Source organism: Aspergillus multicolor (assembly GCF_047715735.1).
Source record: "Aspergillus multicolor strain CBS 133.54 unplaced genomic scaffold BDW74scaffold_29, whole genome shotgun sequence".
Classification (NCBI taxonomy): domain Eukaryota; kingdom Fungi; phylum Ascomycota; class Eurotiomycetes; order Eurotiales; family Aspergillaceae; genus Aspergillus; species Aspergillus multicolor.
Genome location: NW_027395980.1, coordinates 247,221 through 265,930, shown reverse-complemented (window position 1 = coordinate 265,930; position 18,710 = coordinate 247,221). Strand labels below are relative to the sequence as shown.

At 51.1% G+C, this 18,710-nt stretch overlaps 6 protein-coding genes across 6 annotated transcripts; 3 read left to right on the top strand and 3 right to left on the bottom strand.

Annotated features, from left to right (window-relative positions):
- Window positions 1–2,773: 2,773 nt before the first annotated feature.
- Window positions 2,774–3,053, bottom strand: BDW74DRAFT_181652 (uncharacterized protein; the record flags this gene model as incomplete). Its single annotated transcript, XM_073730075.1, has 2 exons — window positions 2,774–2,787; window positions 2,843–3,053. 2 exons carry the CDS (start codon window positions 3,051–3,053, stop codon window positions 2,774–2,776), a joined length of 225 nt encoding a protein of 74 aa, XP_073580371.1.
- An 816-nt stretch (window positions 3,054–3,869) lies between these two features.
- On the top strand, window positions 3,870–4,718 carry BDW74DRAFT_187263 (uncharacterized protein; the record flags this gene model as incomplete). The annotated part of the gene is made up of 1 exon (XM_073731443.1): window positions 3,870–4,718. The coding sequence occupies one exon, from the start codon at window positions 3,870–3,872 to the stop codon at window positions 4,692–4,694; it is 825 nt and encodes a 274-aa protein (XP_073580370.1). The 3' UTR covers window positions 4,695–4,718.
- A 1,068-nt stretch (window positions 4,719–5,786) lies between these two features.
- On the bottom strand, window positions 5,787–10,611 carry BDW74DRAFT_170090 (uncharacterized protein; the record flags this gene model as incomplete). Its single annotated transcript, XM_073727105.1, has 5 exons — window positions 5,787–6,300; window positions 6,352–7,556; window positions 8,394–8,632; window positions 8,692–10,419; window positions 10,497–10,611. The coding sequence occupies 5 exons, from the start codon at window positions 10,609–10,611 to the stop codon at window positions 5,787–5,789; spliced, it is 3,801 nt and encodes a 1,266-aa protein (XP_073580369.1).
- A 1,869-nt stretch (window positions 10,612–12,480) lies between these two features.
- Window positions 12,481–14,354, top strand: ptcG (type 2C protein phosphatase PTC1; the record flags this gene model as incomplete). Its single annotated transcript, XM_073731442.1, has 2 exons — window positions 12,481–13,734; window positions 13,799–14,354. The coding sequence occupies 2 exons, from the start codon at window positions 12,481–12,483 to the stop codon at window positions 14,216–14,218; spliced, it is 1,674 nt and encodes a 557-aa protein (XP_073580368.1). The 3' UTR covers window positions 14,219–14,354.
- Window positions 14,355–14,822: 468 nt separating this feature from the next.
- On the bottom strand, window positions 14,823–16,484 carry BDW74DRAFT_159853 (mitochondrial 54S ribosomal protein mL67). Its single transcript, XM_073725522.1, has 2 exons — window positions 15,901–16,484; window positions 14,823–15,841 (listed from the first exon to the last, which is right to left on the bottom strand). Exons 1-2 carry the CDS (start codon window positions 16,189–16,191, stop codon window positions 15,059–15,061), a joined length of 1,074 nt encoding a protein of 357 aa, XP_073580367.1. The 5' UTR covers window positions 16,192–16,484; the 3' UTR covers window positions 14,823–15,058.
- Window positions 16,464–18,652, top strand: BDW74DRAFT_159852 (putative UV radiation resistance protein (UVRAG)). The gene is made up of 2 exons (XM_073725521.1): window positions 16,464–16,654; window positions 16,719–18,652. The coding sequence occupies exons 1-2, from the start codon at window positions 16,574–16,576 to the stop codon at window positions 18,489–18,491; spliced, it is 1,854 nt and encodes a 617-aa protein (XP_073580366.1). The 5' UTR covers window positions 16,464–16,573; the 3' UTR covers window positions 18,492–18,652.
- The last annotated feature ends 58 nt before the right edge of the window (window positions 18,653–18,710 follow it).

Below are 18,710 nucleotides of genomic sequence, written 5' to 3'. Positions count from 1 at the left end.
GACCAGCTGCTGTCCGCAAATCTCTGTCAAATGGAACAGTGCTGACCCCGCAAACTGCCTCAAAATTCGCGACATTGCGGCCATTGCAGGCGGCAGGCCCTGCAGTGATGTTTAAAAAAGCAGTCAAGGATCACTCGGCTACGACCGCCCGGCCGCTCCAGTCGACCTTCCCTAATGCCAATGGAAATGTTGCGACGAAACTCCCACCACCCCAGTCTGTTGGCGTGAAGCGGAAAATCGAAATGACGAGCACCAAGTCCACGCTAGGGTCCCTACACAATGCGGTGTATTTCGACGAGAACGACTTCGACAGTGACGAGGACCTCGACTTCGAATCACCCGATCCCTTCATCGCACCCACAAAAATTGAGAGAGACAGCTTCCAGGAGGAGTCGTTCCAGACCGCGAAAACGAGCCTTACATTATCCCACAAGGCGGACTCGCAGTCGGCCGTGATAACTTCCGAGGCCAACTACGAATCAGACATTAAATATCCTGATCTTCCGCCTATTCCGGTCGATAATAATCCCGCACCAACAAGCAGCGCACTGCCCTGGTCATCCTCGCCGCCAACTCACTTCCAGAAGCCTGCCGCGCCACGAACCGTTCCCTGGCGGAAGGATGAGAAGGAAGTTATTGTGATCGATGATGAATCGCCGAAGCCGAAGACGCCCGCGCGGCCATCCTCAACGGCCCCGTGGAATAAGACAGCAAGCGCTATAAAAGAAGAACAAAAGGAACTTCGCCGACAAAACAAGAAAGCACAAGTTCAGAAGATACAGTCGAGCACCAAGCAGCATACACCACGTGCTCAGGTTGCTCCTATATTCCTCAGTGATGAGCAAAAGCATGTTTTAAAGGCAGTTGTTGAGAAGGGGAAGAGTATTTTCTTCACGGGTTCGGCAGGAACTGGTAAATCAGTCCTCATGAGAGAAATCATCAAGAAACTACGGGATAAGTACAGGAAGGAGCCGGACCGCATTGCGGTCACGGCATCTACTGGACTTGCCGCATGTAACATCGAGGGTGTCACCTTACACAGTTTCGCAGGTATTGGCTTGGGCAAAGAGCCTGTGCCTGAGCTCGTAAAAAAGGTGCGATTATTGTTTGTTTGAGGTAATCAGCTGAATGTCACTGACATTTCACAGATTAAGAAAAACCAGAAAGCTCGGAATCGCTGGTTGCGGACGAAAGTCCTCGTCATTGATGAGGTGTCTATGGTAGACGGTGATTTGTTCGATAAGCTTGAAGAAATCGCTCGTCAAATAAGAAACAACGGTCGACCATTTGGCGGCATTCAGCTGGTTGTCACGGGCGATTTTTTCCAATTACCTCCAGTTCCGGAAGGACACGGTCGAGAGGCGAAGTTTTCATTTGCTGCAGCAAGCTGGAATACTTCAATACAGCATACAATTCTATTGACGCACGTTTTCCGTCAGCGTGATCCCGAATTCGCCGATATGCTCAATGAGATGCGTCTTGGGAAACTCAGTCCTCGAACGATACAGGCTTTCCGAGAGCTCTCCCGTCCTTTAGACTTTCACGATGCTCTCGAAGCTACCGAATTGTATGGCCCTTGCTTATTTCTCGCTTTATACCTAGATGGAAACTAACATCTGTAAAGGTTCCCTACTCGTGTCGAAGTAGACAATGCCAACTCTGCAAGAATGGGCCGGCTCTCAGGAGAAACAATGACGTTCAACGCCGTCGATTCAGGAACCATCCAAGATCCCCAGTTCCGCGAGAAGCTACTCTCAAATTGCATGGCACCTCCTACAATCCACTTGAAGAAGGGCTCGCAGGTTATGCTCATCAAGAACATGGAGGAGACCCTCGTAAACGGGTCGATTGGCAGGGTTGTTGCCTTTATGGACGAAGCGACCTTTGATTTTTACGTGGAAAACGAGAACGATTTCGCAGGCGAAAAGTTCGATGATGGGGACGAGGATAGGGCGGCACGTTCCCGCAAGAAGATCAAGGGCATGGCCAATCCAGACGGAGGAATTAAAGTAACTAGAAAGTGGCCTCTAGTATGCTTCATTCAGCCAGACGGGACAGAACGACATCTCCTTTGCCAGCCAGAGGCCTGGAAGATCGAGCTGCCAAACGGTGAAGTCCAGGCCCAGCGACAACAAGTCCCGTTGATTCTCGCTTGGGCTCTGTCCATCCACAAGGCCCAGGGCCAAACACTACAACGAGTCAAGGTCGATCTCGGAAAGGTTTTCGAGAAGGGACAAGCCTACGTTGCTCTCAGTCGAGCTACCTCGAAAGCCGGTCTTCAGGTACTCCGATTCGATCCGCGCAAGGTCATGGTTCACCCCAAGGTTATTGAGTTCTATCAGAATTTGGTTCACGTCAGCGACTTGGTCAAGACGAAACAGCCGCCTAAGCAACAGCGAGCGATCTCACATGGAGCTGAGGACTACGACCGGAACTACCTCGATGATCTCATCGCCGAGGCCGAAGCATATTGATTGACCACTTCTCTTTCTCTGCTTGGAATATCGATATCCCGGCGTGGTGCCTTATGTTTATTAGGAGTATGCTACGGATTACTAGAACACGGTTACTTACTGTCCTGTTGCTCATACTTATCGGTACCGCAAGGTGTACTGAACTCCATACATTAACTCACATCATATCATATTAAAGATATCCATCCATTTCGTTTCACGCAATCATAACGCCTATAATACATCTCAACTTGAACTCATTCCTTCTGCATCTCCAACACATAACAAGATGCCACTTATCCTCAACACCCTAGCCTAACCTAAGCAAGCCAGGCTAGCTAAATGTATAGGCAGGCATCACTTCGACCGATGCACACTCCCCGTTCCACCGCGGTGCTTCTCGGTCTCGGTATTCGCAACAGGCGGCTTATTCGCGCGTCGTGCGGCCGCAACATTCGGCTCATCGGCTAATCTGTGCTTCTCCTCATGCTCGCGCTCGTGCACGGCGTTCTCGTAGTCGTCGATCGGGGCGTCGTCGTCGACGACCCCGTGGACCTTTTTCGGTTGCAAGGGTGGGGAGGAGATGGGGCCTTTGGGCATTTTGTGAGGTTTCGTGGGGTTAATGGTTTGTGAGGGCGGTATTTAAATTTGGATGTAGTATAGATCTGTATGATTGATTGTGGATTTCGTTTGAGATGTGTAGATGTGAGGGGTGGTGCTGTGTATATATGGTACGTTTGTCTCGGCTGATATTATCATGACGTGGAGTTGAACGTCAACGTCATGGTCTATCTACACTTTGATAAAGTTGGAACCTTAGTGCAGAGACTAATATCTGCGGGATGAAGTAATGAGACTGACTTTTGGGTTCCATTAGTCTATTCCTGATGATATGATGTTATACCTGCGCTCTCATACCTCCGTACCATGTCGACTTAACTTAACTACACGGAGCAGTAAGCTAGGTACTGGATCCTTCCAGGAGGCGAATCGCTAGAAATTCAATGAAGAGAGATATCATGCCTTACTCCCTGCAAAGATGTCCCATATCATCAATGTCAGGAGCTATATTACCGTTAACAGCAGGTCGGCATCTGTCAATTGGAAAGTTCAAGCCCTGGGGTGACAATCCTCTTGAATGAAACCACTAGCAGCGGTGCTCATCCGCGTGTCTCAGTTAAATCTCAATCTCAATAACCTGGATATGAAGCGTTCAACTCGGTTGAGGTCCTGGAGGTATCCGTACTACTGCAAGCCAAGAATGACTTGCCCGAGCAGCCTGTTAAGCGAGACTATATGGTCTCTTTTGCTCAAGATTCTCATCGGTCCTTCAAATCCAACACGACGACCTTTTTCATCGCCGCAAACACGGTTTTCATCAAGACCTCTTGTGCTTATTTACCTCCTTAAATCGCAATGTGCGACAATGCAGAAGCGGGCCAAGTGACTATATACAAGCAGTACTGTCCCCCAGGTGTGACTCGAGTCATCGCCGCAGGAAGCAGCGCGTTCATCAGCGAAGTAGACGAATCGACAGTCCTGAAATACTTTCAAGCCCCAGGCGGAGACATGAGTCGACTCAAAATAGAGAAGAAGCTCTATGAAATAGTCTGCGCCCACAAACACATCATAGCACTCAAGGGTATCTCAGACGACGGACTCTACCTCGAGCGAGCCCCAAACAAGACCCTGGCTGACTACCTCCTCAAGTCAAACAATCCTCCTCCCTCAATCCTACAACGTGTAGCTTGGTGTCGAGAGACCGCCGAGGCAGTGGCATGGATCCATTCCCGGGGCATCATCCACTGCGACATCCAGCCTACGAATCTCCTGCTCGACGAGGAACTCGATATCAAGCTGTCAGATTTTCAAGGGAAGCAGCTCTCACTGGATGGAACGGTCCTCCTTGATGGATGGAGCGGGGAGCCCTGCAGATTCTATTGCCCCCGGGCGGGTCCCTTTGACGCAGATGTCAAGACTGATCTCTTTGCGCTGGGTTGTACTATCTACATGATCATGATGGGTCAACCTGTTTACCCTGACATTGTGGGCGGGGAAGAAGGGTGGTTTGAGAAAGTTCGGGAACGGTTTGAGCAGCGGCAATGGCCGGAAGAGTTGCATGCGTGCAGTCGTATCACGCTAAAATGCTGGGTGAAGGGGTATGAGTCCGCGGAGGAGCTACTCCGAGATCTGGAGGCCGTGGAGATGGATCTCAGAGCTGGATCTACCCCAAACTTGTGAAAGAGCCTAGATGATCAAGCTTCCAGTCTACTCTAATAATAATTGTCGGAGCCAGTAGAGCCCACCTACGCGAATATATACCGCCTCGAGAACTAATCAACGAGTTGGCCTAGGTCGTAGAAGGACCGCCAAAGGCGTTAGGAGCCAGACTATAGGTACCAGCCATCCACCGAACCGAAGCCCGTGGTAAAATCAAAGTGAATCGGCCGCGCAATCAGACCTCTGCACTCAGTACTGGACTACAATACATATTCCCATTCGTCTATATACTAGGTGGTTTAAGTAATTGCCAACGGGGTTCGGATGAGGCCGGTTTTCGCACTAGTTCCATCACCCAAGCCCTAACTCAGGGTAGGCGGGACTATCTCAGCTGCTATGGACTACTCCTCTTGTGAGCTTATTTGAGTAGACCTCTACGCCCTGCTCATATCTCTGATCTCGCTCAGAACCCGAGCATACAACCCCGAGGACATCAAGAGCTCGTTTATGCTCCTTTGAAATTACCGGTCGTGCTCCCGGAGATCGGGGAGAAAGCCACAGCTAGTTATCAGCACGCATGAAGAACACCCAACCTTGGAAAGTATGTCTATGTTCAGATGACATTCTATAGAGGTAAACAATTGTCCTCGGGCCGTCACTGGCTTCTCTTCTTTATATTGCTGGTATATCACAGGTATTCATGCGGATGTGTACAGGCCGTTCCAAGTGTACATGTTGGGTTATCAACATGCCTGTGGAATGAAATGGATGTCAGGCCGCAGACGAGGGCAAATCGAAGGCCAAATTGCGGACCCACCGAGGTCATTCAGTTTATATTCTTGACTGCCGTTACCACAAGATGATGAGGTAGAGTATACTTGCAGTCGAACATGGGAGAAGGTGGTAGCTGAACTACCACGCATCGCGTACTGGTGACGCAGGCTTGAGGACCAATTGTATTAGCGTCGCAAAAGTCGTTTGATTTGTTGTTCATGGAGTTGGTATATTGAGTCCGGTCCGGGTGGAAGGCAACCGGCGTTAGTTTGAGTCGCAGGCAAGGTCAACAGTCCCAGCACATTTAAGGTTGGATTGAGGGGCAGGCGACCGACGTCTTTAATCCCACGAGCTGAAATCGCCAAATCCACCACCACCCTTGAACTTCTTCCTCGCCGGCTCGGGAATCGGCTCCTCATCCACAAACTCCACAATCTCATCCTCATCTTGCGCGGCTCTCTCCGATAGCGCCGCTTTCAGGTACTTCCCAACGCCCGCGGAACTTTCCTCCTCCGTACTCGCACCGAGACCTCGAACTCTTTTACCAGTCCAAGTAACCTGATCATCTTCAGCGCGCTTGGCAGCTTGCTCGTCGTCTTCAGCGGTCTTGCTCTGATCATTTTCGGCGGACTGTTCGGACTGTTTCTTTTGCTTGAGGAATTCTTCAAAGGGGTCGACGAAGACTATGACGTCGAGGATCCGGACGTCGGGTGTAGGCTTGTTAGTTGTTGGGTTGACGGGGTGGGTTTCGAGCTTGTTGAGGGTTGGTGAGGAGGGTGTTGGGTCGTCGATTACGTGGCCGAAGACTGTGTGTTTGAGGTTGAGGTGAGGGAGGGCGCGGTAGGCGATGAAGCTGGTAAAGTCAGTAAACAGTATTTGCCTGCATGTGCAACCGAAAACTCACAATTGACTGCTATTCGTGTTCTTCCCCTTGTTAGCCATGCTGAGTGTACCCCTCGAATCGTGCTTGAGCGGGCCCTCGAACTCGTCGTTGAAGTATTTGCCCCAGATACTCTCGCCGCCGCGACCGGTACCTGTGGGGTCACCTCCCTGGATCATAAAACCCTTGATGTTGCGGTGGAAAGTTATGTCTCTGTAGTAGCCCTTCTTTGCGAGCTTGATGAAGTTCCAGACGGCCTTGGGCGCATACTCCGTGTGTAGCTCCAAGTTGATGTCGCCGGACGTGGTCGAGATCCGAGCGTATCCCTTCTGCTTTACCCGACCTCTCTTCAGCATGTAGTCCTCATCCGACAGCAGCGCAAGTTCAGCCGACGTATGAGGCGTCATCCCCGTACTCGTAAAAGACGCAGCAGCCAAGCCAGTCGTGTATCGTGCCGCATTATACGGCACAGGTTTGCCAGCTTGGAAGGACGCTGTCTTCTGCAACGACTTCGTCGGACCCTCGGACTTCGCCACTGCATTCGCAGCCGCACTCCCAGTCTTCTGAGCCCTCTCCTGCCGCGCCTTAGCAACCGCCTCTCTCGCCTTAAGAATCTTCGCCGAACTCCCCAACGCATTAACATTGACATTCCTCGACGGATCCTCCCTCTCCCGAATCTGCTCATCCGACAACCCACTCTCCCCCTCCTTAATATAATTAAACCGGCTCAAATCCCTACTCTCAATATTCTGCGGATCCTGCAGCGTAATAATATCCTTGCGCGAAAACTCCTCATCACTAACAAGATCCCTCCACATCTTCCCCTTAATATTCAGTCTCTCAACCGTATCCCACGCAAACACATTCCCCGTATTCCGCAGCGCAACCACATGCGTGTTATCCGTGAGAACCTTGTACGTGACGGGATCGATATACTCGCCCGCATCGTTCTTCGCGATCGTCAATTTGATCAGGTCGGAGCCCTTGAGCGACGTGCCGTCGACGGGGTTCGTCCCGTGCTTTTTGATCCAGGGGAGGATGTTGGTGAGGTCGAAGATTGTGCCGGAGTGCGTGCAGACGGGGTGTTCGAAGGGCTGGAGGGAGAGCGAGCAGAATTTGAAGGGGAGGCGCTTGAAGGATGCGTCGCCGACGCCGCGTCTGGCTTTGCTGACGCCCGCGCCCGCGCTGGCGGAGTATGCGTCGTCTGAGGCCCATTCTGAATGTGTGATCTGTGTTCCGCCGCGTCAGTATGAAGTCTCCAGGTCATGGGGAGGGATTTGTAGCGTACGTAGAGTTTGTCCGTGCCTGAAAAAAGGTTCTGTTAGCCTAGTGATAGTAAAGGAGCAGGAATACAAACCTTTCCCCATATTGCGACAAGAGCTATGTGAATATGATGTCTAGAACTGCGCGATCATTGTCCGCGGCGAGAAGCCTGAAATGATGTAGTGATATGGCACTAACTACTTTTGGTTAGAATATATCCAGTGAGTATTTTATGCCTTAGGCATTAAATCTCCTTATTATTCCAGACGTTTCAACTTCGCTTGCAGGGCTTGCTTTATTGATGTTCGGTTGACTTTCAGCTCTATCTGACAGTCTGGCTATTACTGCTAGGCTGAGGAGAAGATTTGATGAGTTGTAATGCGGGATTCAGGCTACTGTTGGGCATTTTCGTCGCAGCCCGCTGTCAAGTCCCGCCGCGATTTGTATTGTGTGACTATGCCTTGAGTTCAATTTTGAGGAATCACGTATAGGAATAGTAGTCGCTAAAGGCCTAGGAATAGGTACAGTCCTTCTGTAAGTTAAGCTGGCTATCTACATCGCGAGAAGCGACACCTAGCTAGGTACAGTAGCTAATGTAGGGCTAATCTGCAGCAAGTGGAGAATGCATAAAGCCAAGTACGGAGTGATGAAATAAGCTATGCAGTAGTGCATGGTCATGGCCAAAGAGATAAACTATATACGGAGTACTTCGCTAAAAATAGAAATCAAAAGTGTTTTCTCTACCGAACGCCTCGATGCCTTTCGTCTTGTGATCGTGAGATAGCTGCCGCATATTAGACAACGGAGGGCTGGTAGCGTAGAGACACCACCCAGCGATTGCCGAAGTCTATTCCATGCCGTCGGCGAGTGCCGAACTTGCGCCATGCTATTTGAGGGATTCCGATGTCTGCAACGGTAAGGTTCCAGGAGGCACCCTCGCCAGCGAGGAGGGCGTTGACAAGCCCAGTCTTTGGCGCGCCGAGACTGACGATTGATTTGGAGTTAACGCGCAATTGCCCGCTCTCGACGATGGTTACTTCTCCTACAGGTTTGCGAGGTTAGTGGCTTGGCTATGGTTGATCGGAAATTTATTGTGCTTACCAGTCGTAGCGGATAGACCGGACGGAACATCGACAGACAGGGTATCGAGACCGCTTCGGTTGACCCAGGATATCATATCTAAGGCGGTCGCTTGGTCATCGGTTCTCAGATCGTTGAACGGGAGGTGGATTCCGAGCAGCGCATCCAGAACTAGGTCTGGTGCGAATTCAGAAGTCGAAAGTCTTGGAGAAAGCTCCTCCCACCTAAGGAAGCGGCCGCCGATCTTCTTGAAGATGTCGACCTGCTTGCGACAACTCTCGAGCAACTCAACCTCCTGTTCAATCCCCAGCATGCACACTGTTACGCGATGACCACGGTTCCGCAGGTGGCGAGCAGAAGAGATGACCCTCGCTCCAGTGCGATGGTTGCCAACGAGCGCGAGAATAGTAGGTGCAGCCGCATCGCTAGACAGAAGACCAACTGCGGCTTCGGCAATGCTCCGCCCAGCATTTTCCGTAATCATATCCTCAGTCAAGCCAACTTCGCCAATTGCCAGCTGTTCCACTTCGAGAATCTGCAGAGGGCTGACAGCTGGGCAGCTTCTGTTGGTAGTCGCAAGCCGTAATGTAGCGCTCGATGTGCTAGGTCCAGTGACAGGAGATGCTGAAACGTATGCTTTAGCAAGCGGGCTGCTAGATTTGGTACGAGAACTGCTCAATTGGTTACGCCCAACAGTATTGAGCTGTGCTGGAACCAAGGGCTGTCCGAATATAGCACTCCCCTTGCGAGACCCTCGGCCGCGGGCTGAGAGCTTTGATGCGTCCCGTCCAGAAAAGGTTCCGCTGCTGAGCTTAGCGTCGCTTGGTTCATGGTCGGTGACACCATTGTCGCTCTCTTCGGGACTATCATCGAGAACGTTTTCTGACCAGTGCAAGTTCCGGCCTCCATTCGTCCCAGGCTTCGGTACCCTCCTATTGAAGCTGACCAATCGATCTTCGTCGGCGGTAGTATCGTCATTTCTGATCTCTTCAAACACGCGCCTCTTGTCAAATTTTGAGAGATTGCTTGCAAAATCAAATTCAGGCATTTCCTGGATATCCGCTGCTTCTTCAGTGGCCCAGCCACTGACTTGTTCGGGGTAGCCTCTGCTCTTCTTCTTGCGCCGTCTGCCATTGAGTGTGCCCATCTCTTTATATGGCTGTGGGGAGTCCAGCAGGCCAGGCGTAGTGGGCTCAACAAATGCAGTCTGGCGCCATCCTTTGCTCTTCGGGTTTGTATTTAAGGCTCCATTGTGCTCATTGTAGACAATCGGGCCCTTTTGTTTCCCCCCTCGGCGGCCACGGGTACCATAGCGAGTAGCTGGGATAGGTGATTCTTCAACCTCATGCGAACGGGGGCCTTTCAGTTCTTCCACTCGTGGGGTTGGCCTCTGGTCCACATTCAACTCTAGGTTACTGAACGGCTCAGCTAGCGCAGCTGGTGCTGCGTGGGGTGTTAGATGAGATGAGGCATGCGATGAGGGAATCTGACGAGCGTTTGCAGTCTCCGTGAAGCTCGGCTGATGTTGTAGGCTCGCGCGGGCCTCATTGGACGGTTTTGAGAAGCTTAGGATCGCAGGGTCCACGAAAGGCTGTTGGGCAGAGTACGAAGGTCCGGCGCTCCGGGTTTCTTGCGGAATTTGCGGAGCTTGCGCGCTCGGCCTATCCGTCGGTCCCAGCGAAAGGTCCGCGATGTCTGGTGCTTCTATGGAGTAAGTCGGAAGTGGGTAGCCGATCCACGACAGGGTAGCTAGGAATCACAGCGTTAGAGCTATGCAAGGACCATCCGAGAAACATGCTCTTCGATGAACGAGCAACGCGACATACCATTGCGAAGCATCAAGCGCTGGCCGATGACATCTGCGACCACACCTTGGACGGTAGCGTCGGGTGGTGCTCGGAGGGTTACCAGGACATTGTAGCCGATAAATTCAGAAGCCATGTTTGCAAGCTCGTGTGGACTTGGTGATTAGGCCAGTGGCCAGAAAGAGCACATAATATGTAGTCAAAAGTAGGCGATTTGTGTAGAAACGTAAAGAAAGCTGTCAATATAGCTGTGATGGGAATATTGATGGTAACGGAAGTTGTCCACCCTTTCCACGCCTCAAAGCTCTACGCGTGTCACGTGGAGTTTCTATCTTATCGATAAACGCTGCATGATGATTCAAGATGTTCTACCGTATGGACGGTAATTTGCTAATTGGAGGCATAAAGGCGTGCTAAGTCCTTTGGAATTCGTTGCCGTCTGTTCTACCGATGCTTCCTTAAGGTCTCTATACCCACGTCCATATCTGGTTGAATTCGTAGTGTAATAGTCAGCGGATGTGCAGGTTTCTAGGTAAAAATCTCCGGTCAATGAAACTATATATTTCCACCTCTGGGTGGGAAGCGCGGAATACCAGCTTCATACTCTACAACTGACCAAATTCTTACAGAGTTAATTGAATGAACCAAAGCGATCAGAAGCTAGCAAGGATAACCAGATGCCCAACAAGAGCCCAAATGAAAGCACGCTCGGCATCGGCAATCTTGCCTGCCCCGTACCGCCGTAGCTTCACTACTTCCATTTCGGGAAGCCAGCCCTATCTTAGTCATTGCCGTACGTCATTAATCACGTGACAGAGAGCCCTTCTTGCCTCATCTAGGTGGATGCCAAGCTTCGTAGGGGAAGTAGGGACAGGTCCCTGAAAAATGAGGCTACTCGCATCTTAGACTAGGAACCTGATCTAGGTAGACAATCTTATACGTAGTTAATCGATAATTCGAGCAACGTCCAAGATCCTGCAATAACAACAGTTGTTGACACAGATGGGCGATCCAAAGATGTCCCCATTCACTGACGCCATCTCCATCCCACGTTGGGGCGAATTCCTAGACAACTGTAAGTAGCAATGGGGCTAGATACGTTAGGTAGCTGTCATCGAAATCCGGGCAGAAGCCTCCCATAGCCTGCTCGTATACACAGTCACATATATGCCATTGATAATTCACTACAAAACAGCATTACTTGATCGTTATAAGTTGAATTGGGCTCCACCCGTTCATGGTCACGTTAACCGTTAAATCCGACGCTACCGGCGATGATTGGAAGCCCCGGTGGCATCTCGTTCTGGGCAAACTCACCTTACTACTGCAGTGTATGAAACTACTATTAATAAATATCAATCGATCCCTCCTCCACCTTCCTCACTTCTCTTGCCCTTCCAACAATTCGGGTCGCTACAGCTTCTCTCGGTACAGGGAGCAATCTATCTCTTTTCTACTGTCCCCGTGAGTGCTTTGAATCCCTCCATCTCCGCCAGGTTTGTGATCTCGATCCAAGCGCGCAGCGGGTGGGCTGGGCCATCGCTCGCTGTGCCCGAAACAAACAAACAAACCCGCCCCTTTAGCCTAGGTTGGACAGAAAGCATGTGGCGATCCATTTGAGACTCTTTCTGGTCCTCCGCTTGTCACTATTGTTGGGTTTCCCAAGGAGGAGCTTGGATCCCCGCGGTAGCAAGCATCATCCGATGGCAGTGCTGATTGAGCGTCATCTGAGGCATCAGAATGGCCCGCCACGCATTCAACCCCAGATTCAACAGCTCACATTGCATAGCGCTAGTTGCTGACCATATTCTTTTCATCCAGCGCTATCCCTCGGCTCCGCCGCGATCCCCCCCGCTACATCAACATCGCCCTTCGCATACGTCCCCGCTACCCTCTCTTCGTTCCCTCAATCTCTCACCCGTACCTGCGGAATTGAAAGAAGTCCTTCAAGCTGGCAGGAAGTAAGCGAAGAAGTTTTTCCGGTCAGGGTGGCTTGCTGAACAGAATGTTCAGTGGCTCCTCGAGCCCACCCAAAGATAAATCAGATACTATCACTCGCTCCGGTCCCATAAATACACCGTCGCTCAGTATCCAGACCGAGGATACCAGCGGATCTCTAGGGAAATCACCCCCTCCTCCTGGCTTCTTTACACGCAGAGCAAGCGAAGAACAGAGCCCCGGCGGCGAAAAGAAGCGGCGCAGCAGCACGGTCTCAAAAGCGGCATCATTCTTTACCAGCGCGAAGAACTCCTTGAGCCTTAGTAGCCCGCGAACCGAAAGCGCACTTAGTTCTTCGCTTCCAGAGACGTCAACCATCCACAGATACGGAAACATGGACCCGGCGCTCAATGTTCCACAGGGTTCACTGAACAACTCCGCGGGCGAGTCGTCACCAACTCCTCGATCGTCCTTTAGAGTCGGTGTTACAGAGGATCGGAATAAGAAATGCCGTCGGACCATGGAAGATACCCATGCCTATCTTTACAATTTCCTCGGCAACCCTGTGCCGTTAACGCAGACCGATGAATCTGATCATGGTTCCAATACCGGAGATTTGACGCCCGTCGTTGAGACCGATAACGGTTATTTTGCCATTTTCGACGGTCATGCGGGAACCTTCGCTGCGCAGTGGTGTGGAAAAAAGCTGCATTTGATCCTAGAAGACGTAATGCGCAGGAACACAAATGCGCCGGTCCCCGAGCTTCTAGACCAGACATTTACTTCCGTTGACCAGCAACTGGAAAAGCTACCTGTGAAGAATAGTGGTTGCACCGCAGTTGTTGCGCTACTCCGATGGGAAGATAGAATTCCTACCTCGAATTCCGTGACCGGTTCCTCTGCTCTCGGCCCGGCAGCTGCCGCAGCGGCGAAGGGCGGAGCAGATTCGGAGGCCGATGACACGCCTACGCAGGAAGCCGCTGCTACCCCGGTTGCCGCTATCCCACCTAAGTTACGCGAGAAGGCCATCCGTCAGCGTGTCTTGTATACTGCCAATGTTGGTGATGCTCGTGTCATATTGTGTAGGAACGGCAAAGCCCTTCGCCTGTCATACGACCACAAGGGCAGCGATGAGAATGAGGGGAGAAGGATCGCGAACGCGGGTGGCTTGATTCTTAATAATCGAGTCAACGGCGTTCTTGCTGTAACTAGAGCTCTTGGCGATGCGTACATCAAAGATCTTGTTACCGGCCATCCGTACACAACAGAAACTGTCATCCAGCCAGATCTTGATGAGTTCATCATCCTGGCCTGTGATGGGGTAAGTCGACGCCCTTCCTAGTTCGATTTAAGACAATGCTAATGATTGTTCTTCTTTCTTGCAGCTTTGGGACGTGTGCAGCGACCAAGAGGCTGTTGAACTGATTCGCAATGTGCCCGATGCCCAGGAGGCATCCAAGATCCTGGTTGATCATGCCCTTGCGCGGTTCAGCACCGACAACCTTTCCTGTATGGTGATTCGTCTAAACGCAGACCGCCACCGTGAAGTTGCCAGTCGAACAGTTGACCTAGAAAGCAATCCTGGGCGCGGAGTAAGCGAAGCTGATAAAATCGTTGAAGGAGCTAGGAAGAGCATGGCGAATACTGGAATAGCAGACGAATCAGAAACACTCAAGAAGGTTCATGAGGAGGCAGAAGAACACACATCAGGCGAAGTTCCTGAATCGGAATTGTCTGCCTCGCCGAATGCTCTGGCGTCTACGGCTCACCATTCGAATAAGCCCGATGCAGGAAGCAGTGCATGAGCAAGCAGTGAACATACTACAACAAACATCTCGAGCACCATCTAAGAAAGAAATAGAAGCAAGGGCTGGAGCTATGGACATTCTGCAATCGAAATGAGATCTTCTCTTCTCGCTATGTTCTGTACTGTTGCTTTATCCTTTACATATTTTCATTTTTCTATCCTTTTCTGTTTCTACTGTTTACTTCATGGCTTAGCCACTGGCTGGCGTTGACCGCGAACCGCAGGAGCTCCTGTTCTCTACCATCAAGCCTGTAAATTAGATTTTGGCTATGCAGATGGGTTTCTTCTTGCGCTTATCATCTTCTCAAGGTTTAGCTGTCGGGATTCTACCTACTTCCTGTTTAAGTAACTATCGATTTGTTCTGACGCAGCGCGCCTTTCGAGCTGGCCCGATCTGGCTCCTGCCGTCTTCACTATACGTTGAGGCATTCTACATGGCATGGCTGTGCTTCAACTTCTCCGTGTACTTGGATCTTTCCTTGATAGCATGTAGGCTGAGTAAATATGACTGGCATTTTTTAGATATACACAAAGGAAACGAATTCATCTCTTACGTAGTATCGTGAGTAGCTACAGGGCCCCAATGCTACAAGAGATGTACGTTAGTCTGTTTTCAAATGCCATTCACGTTCACTTCGGGGCATATAGAGGGAGTCTTGAGTAAGATCTAAAATTACAAAATGCGAGGGAAACAACTGGAGCATCTCCGACGATATGGCGCAAAGATAAGGAAGAGAGTATAGATATCCAATATCAATCGATATCCACACGAAGGCCATCGTCGATAAATCAGTACAAAATACAAAGTCTAGCTAGCTGAGCTGACCTGGCGCGCCATCTAGGCCGTAGCCTCCTCCGTCTTCTTCTCCTTGAACTGCTTGTCCGCGAGAATCTCAACGCCGTAGACTGGCTTCGCGCCGGGCATCACGTGGTCACGGCTAAGGTCCAACTCGCCGTGTCGAACGCGCTGCGGCCAGGTTTCGGCCCATCGGGCGTTGTAGAGATCATTCCAGAGGATCTTCACGATATCTGTTGGGGAGCGGACAGAAGATCCTTCGGTTGATTCAGTCGCAGCGTCTTGGATCTTGAAGGTGACTTTACTTGTGCTCAGGGTGGCCTCGATGTTGGCAATTCGCTCAGCATGCTCAACCTGCTTGGCCTCGTCCTTCTTGCGAGCCGCGCGGCGACGGCGTCTGGCAGTGCGGGTCAGGTATCCCCTCTTGCCATCAGCAAATCCTTCCTGGATTTCCTGTTCCTGAATCGCCAGGACAGCGGAGACATCGGCAACGCTGGTAGCCTTCTGGTCCATCACGACGCGAGCGCGGTCCTTCTTTTCCATTAACCAGCCGATCTTGTCGCTGTACTTCTCGTCAAACTCCTCCGCCTCTTTTGGACTCCGTGGTCGTTTTTGGTTGAGGAATTGCTCTGTGATAGTGATCATTTCCCGGGGCGGGTCGAGCTGGCGCTGCATGGAGAATTCACGGAGGAGGTGGTATGCGCGGAGACCGATTTTGGAGTCGGTGAAGTGGACGGAGAAGTAAGGAACCCACATATCCTTTCGAAGAGTCGCGGGGACAGTCTTTTTGCCGTGGTATACTAATTGCTTGAGGACGTTGTTTTTCTAGCAAGTACGGCATCAGTAAGCGAAGCATAAGCTGCCTCGTACGAGATATAACTCACCTCCAAGTATCGCGTCAGAGAGTATACGACCTGGTTTGTGCGGATGTTATGGTAAACGAAGATGTTCTTTCCGTGCGTCAAGGCATTGATGGCCTTCCGTAACCGCACACCCTCCTTGTATTGATGTGTCTTGAACGCATTGGAGTTCTGCTCGCGGGGCTTGCCCTGGATAATACTGTGGTTCTCGATAGGCGGACGGCGGATGATGTTCCATGTACCAATCTTGGTGGGATCTAAGATCTTTTCGAAGGTCCCCTTGAAGGCCTTCGTCTGAACTGGTGGTGAGGCCATTGCGGCCAAACACGGGTCTGCGCCTCGCGTCTAGTGTGTCAAAAGCGGCGGTCCGAGGAAAAGAGCAAGATACGCTCTATCGCATTGCCGGTAGCGAAGGGAATCAGCTGTTCGTGAGGTGGTCTGTTCGGCGGAGAGGTTGAAGGTGAAGGGCGGATCATCAATTTTTCGGCGGGAGTCCGGACGGGGGAAACCGCCTTGAGACTAAGCCGGCAGCTGTCCAAGTGGAGTTGGAGATCCCAACCTCAACTTAACCTCCAGTGTTTGTCCTTCTTTGCAATTAAATATCATTCGTCGCGTCTATCATTGTCGTGATCAATTTACTTATATATGGCGACTGGATGAGGACGAAAGCACGATCAAGCTCCCTTGACGGCTCGCAATGGCGACAGCCAACACCGCACATGGGGTGATCAATGACGATGCTGGCAGTCGCCGCGATAGACCGTTCCACTTCCCGTCGGTGAGTTATTATCTGCAAGGGGCGACTCCATGGGTTTGCGAAAGGCTGATGGTCTCTGTGTTAGAGCCGAAAGCTACGGCATCTACAAGGTGTTTCCATCCGGAACCTTGTTGTTAACCCTCCTAGCAGAGCTCGCGGGAAGACAATCGACGATGAAGACATTCCAAACTCTCTGCAGTCGCCGTCCAAGATACTCGCGCGGGAGACTAATCGCTCATTGAATCATTCGCGATCGTTCTCGAACCTCGAATCCTCCCCAATAGCTGGCAATCAGAATGTCCGTACCCAGCAGCGAATCCCTTTGCGGCAGGCCCGTCGACAGAGTACCCTGCCATGGAACGACCCAGATCCGCAAATGCGACAGCTGAAATTGGAGGACATTACGCGTAGCCGAATGGCAAACACATGGTTCTCGATACATTGTGATGGCATTGACGAGCCCGTGTACGTCAGTGAAGTCGTGGAAGATGCGATGAATCCCAACTTCCGAGCATTCGATCTAAACTTCTGCGGACCGCTTATCTCGCGCTTGGATCATCTTACTTTGCGATTATGGGTAAAGACGGCGACAATGGATGATTATATGGTGCTGTTGGAGTTGCAATTGCACCTTCAGTCACTCCAGTTTCTGGGACGCACCTTGGATAGCTTCCATCAACCTCTACCTGTCAACTCCGTCCTCTTTCACTTTCCAGATGGCGTGTACACGAATCTAACGGATATTCCGCCAGTGTGGACGCTTTTGCCTACGCCGAGTTCCAAATCCAGTGATACTTTTGTATCAACGTCATCGTACGACGCCCTGATGCGACTTGCGAACTTGGACGAATGTATCCAGGATGCCCTAATTACACGGGAAAGACTTGAATCGCAGATAAACTCAATTCTGGAGAAGAATCAACATGCTGTGCACACCACAAGCGAAGCCTCCCGGGCCAAGGATAAACTCACTCTTACTAGAAATGCAGCTTCAAGCGAGCGCAAGCAACTGCGCTCAGCCAACAAGCGCAAGGAAGAGCTGATCGCTAGCATCAGGAGCAGAAAAGAGGCCATGGAGTGTGGCACCCGCAACCGCGAAGCAGTGCGTAGCCATCTACCGGATGCGCGAACGAAACTCGGCTCCAGCATGAAATTGCTGGACCAGAATACAGAAGAAAGCAAGGGCCAGATCCGACGAATTTCTGAAGATATCCTGAATATCTACCCAATTGAGCCAATTCGCGATAAGCCGCTTACTTTCACCATTGCTGGTATAGCTCTTCCCAACTCGAACTTCACAGATGTCGATCGGGACGCGGTGGCAGCAGCGCTCGGCTATACCGCGCATCTAGTTTACTTGCTATCGTTTTACCTTTCCATCCCAGTTCCGTATCCGATCACACCGTACCTGTCAAACTCGCTCATCCATGACCCTGTGTCTACCTCCCTCCCGCAGAGGACTTACCCACTCCACCCGGTCAATGTGCAGTACAGGTTCGAATACGGAGTGTTTCTACTGAACAAGGATATCGAATTTCTCCTGAACAAACAGGGTCTACGGGTCCTTGATATTCGACATACACTACCAAATTTGAAATATCTTTTGTATGTTCTCACTGCACGCTCGTCGGATATCCCCGCAAGGAAGGCTGGAGGGATTCGCGGACTCCTTCCAGGGCGCCTGACTCCCAGTCTCTCCCGTCGTGGCAGCGAAGACAGCGTTGTGTATGGCGAGACCGTTAATCCTCGACGAGGGCCGAGTTCAATGTCGACATTGAATGGAGAGATCGCACTAAACAAGGGGAAGAAGCCAATTGCCCCCGTTCCAAGCGCATCCACTTCGTTTGGTGTGGCTTAACGGGGCAACGGCGATGTAACTACGCAACTTGGGCTAGTTTGTGATTGCGGACGACTAGGTTGGTTGTACCATTAGTGGATTATTTATTTGCAGCGTGTTGGTTCGCTGTCAGCCTATCTGTACAACATTAGGTCATATTTAGCGTACTAGGAACGAGACTTGTATATATGATCAGTGACACATCCCGAGGCGCCTTTGCTGACCAGGGTTCTTAAAGAA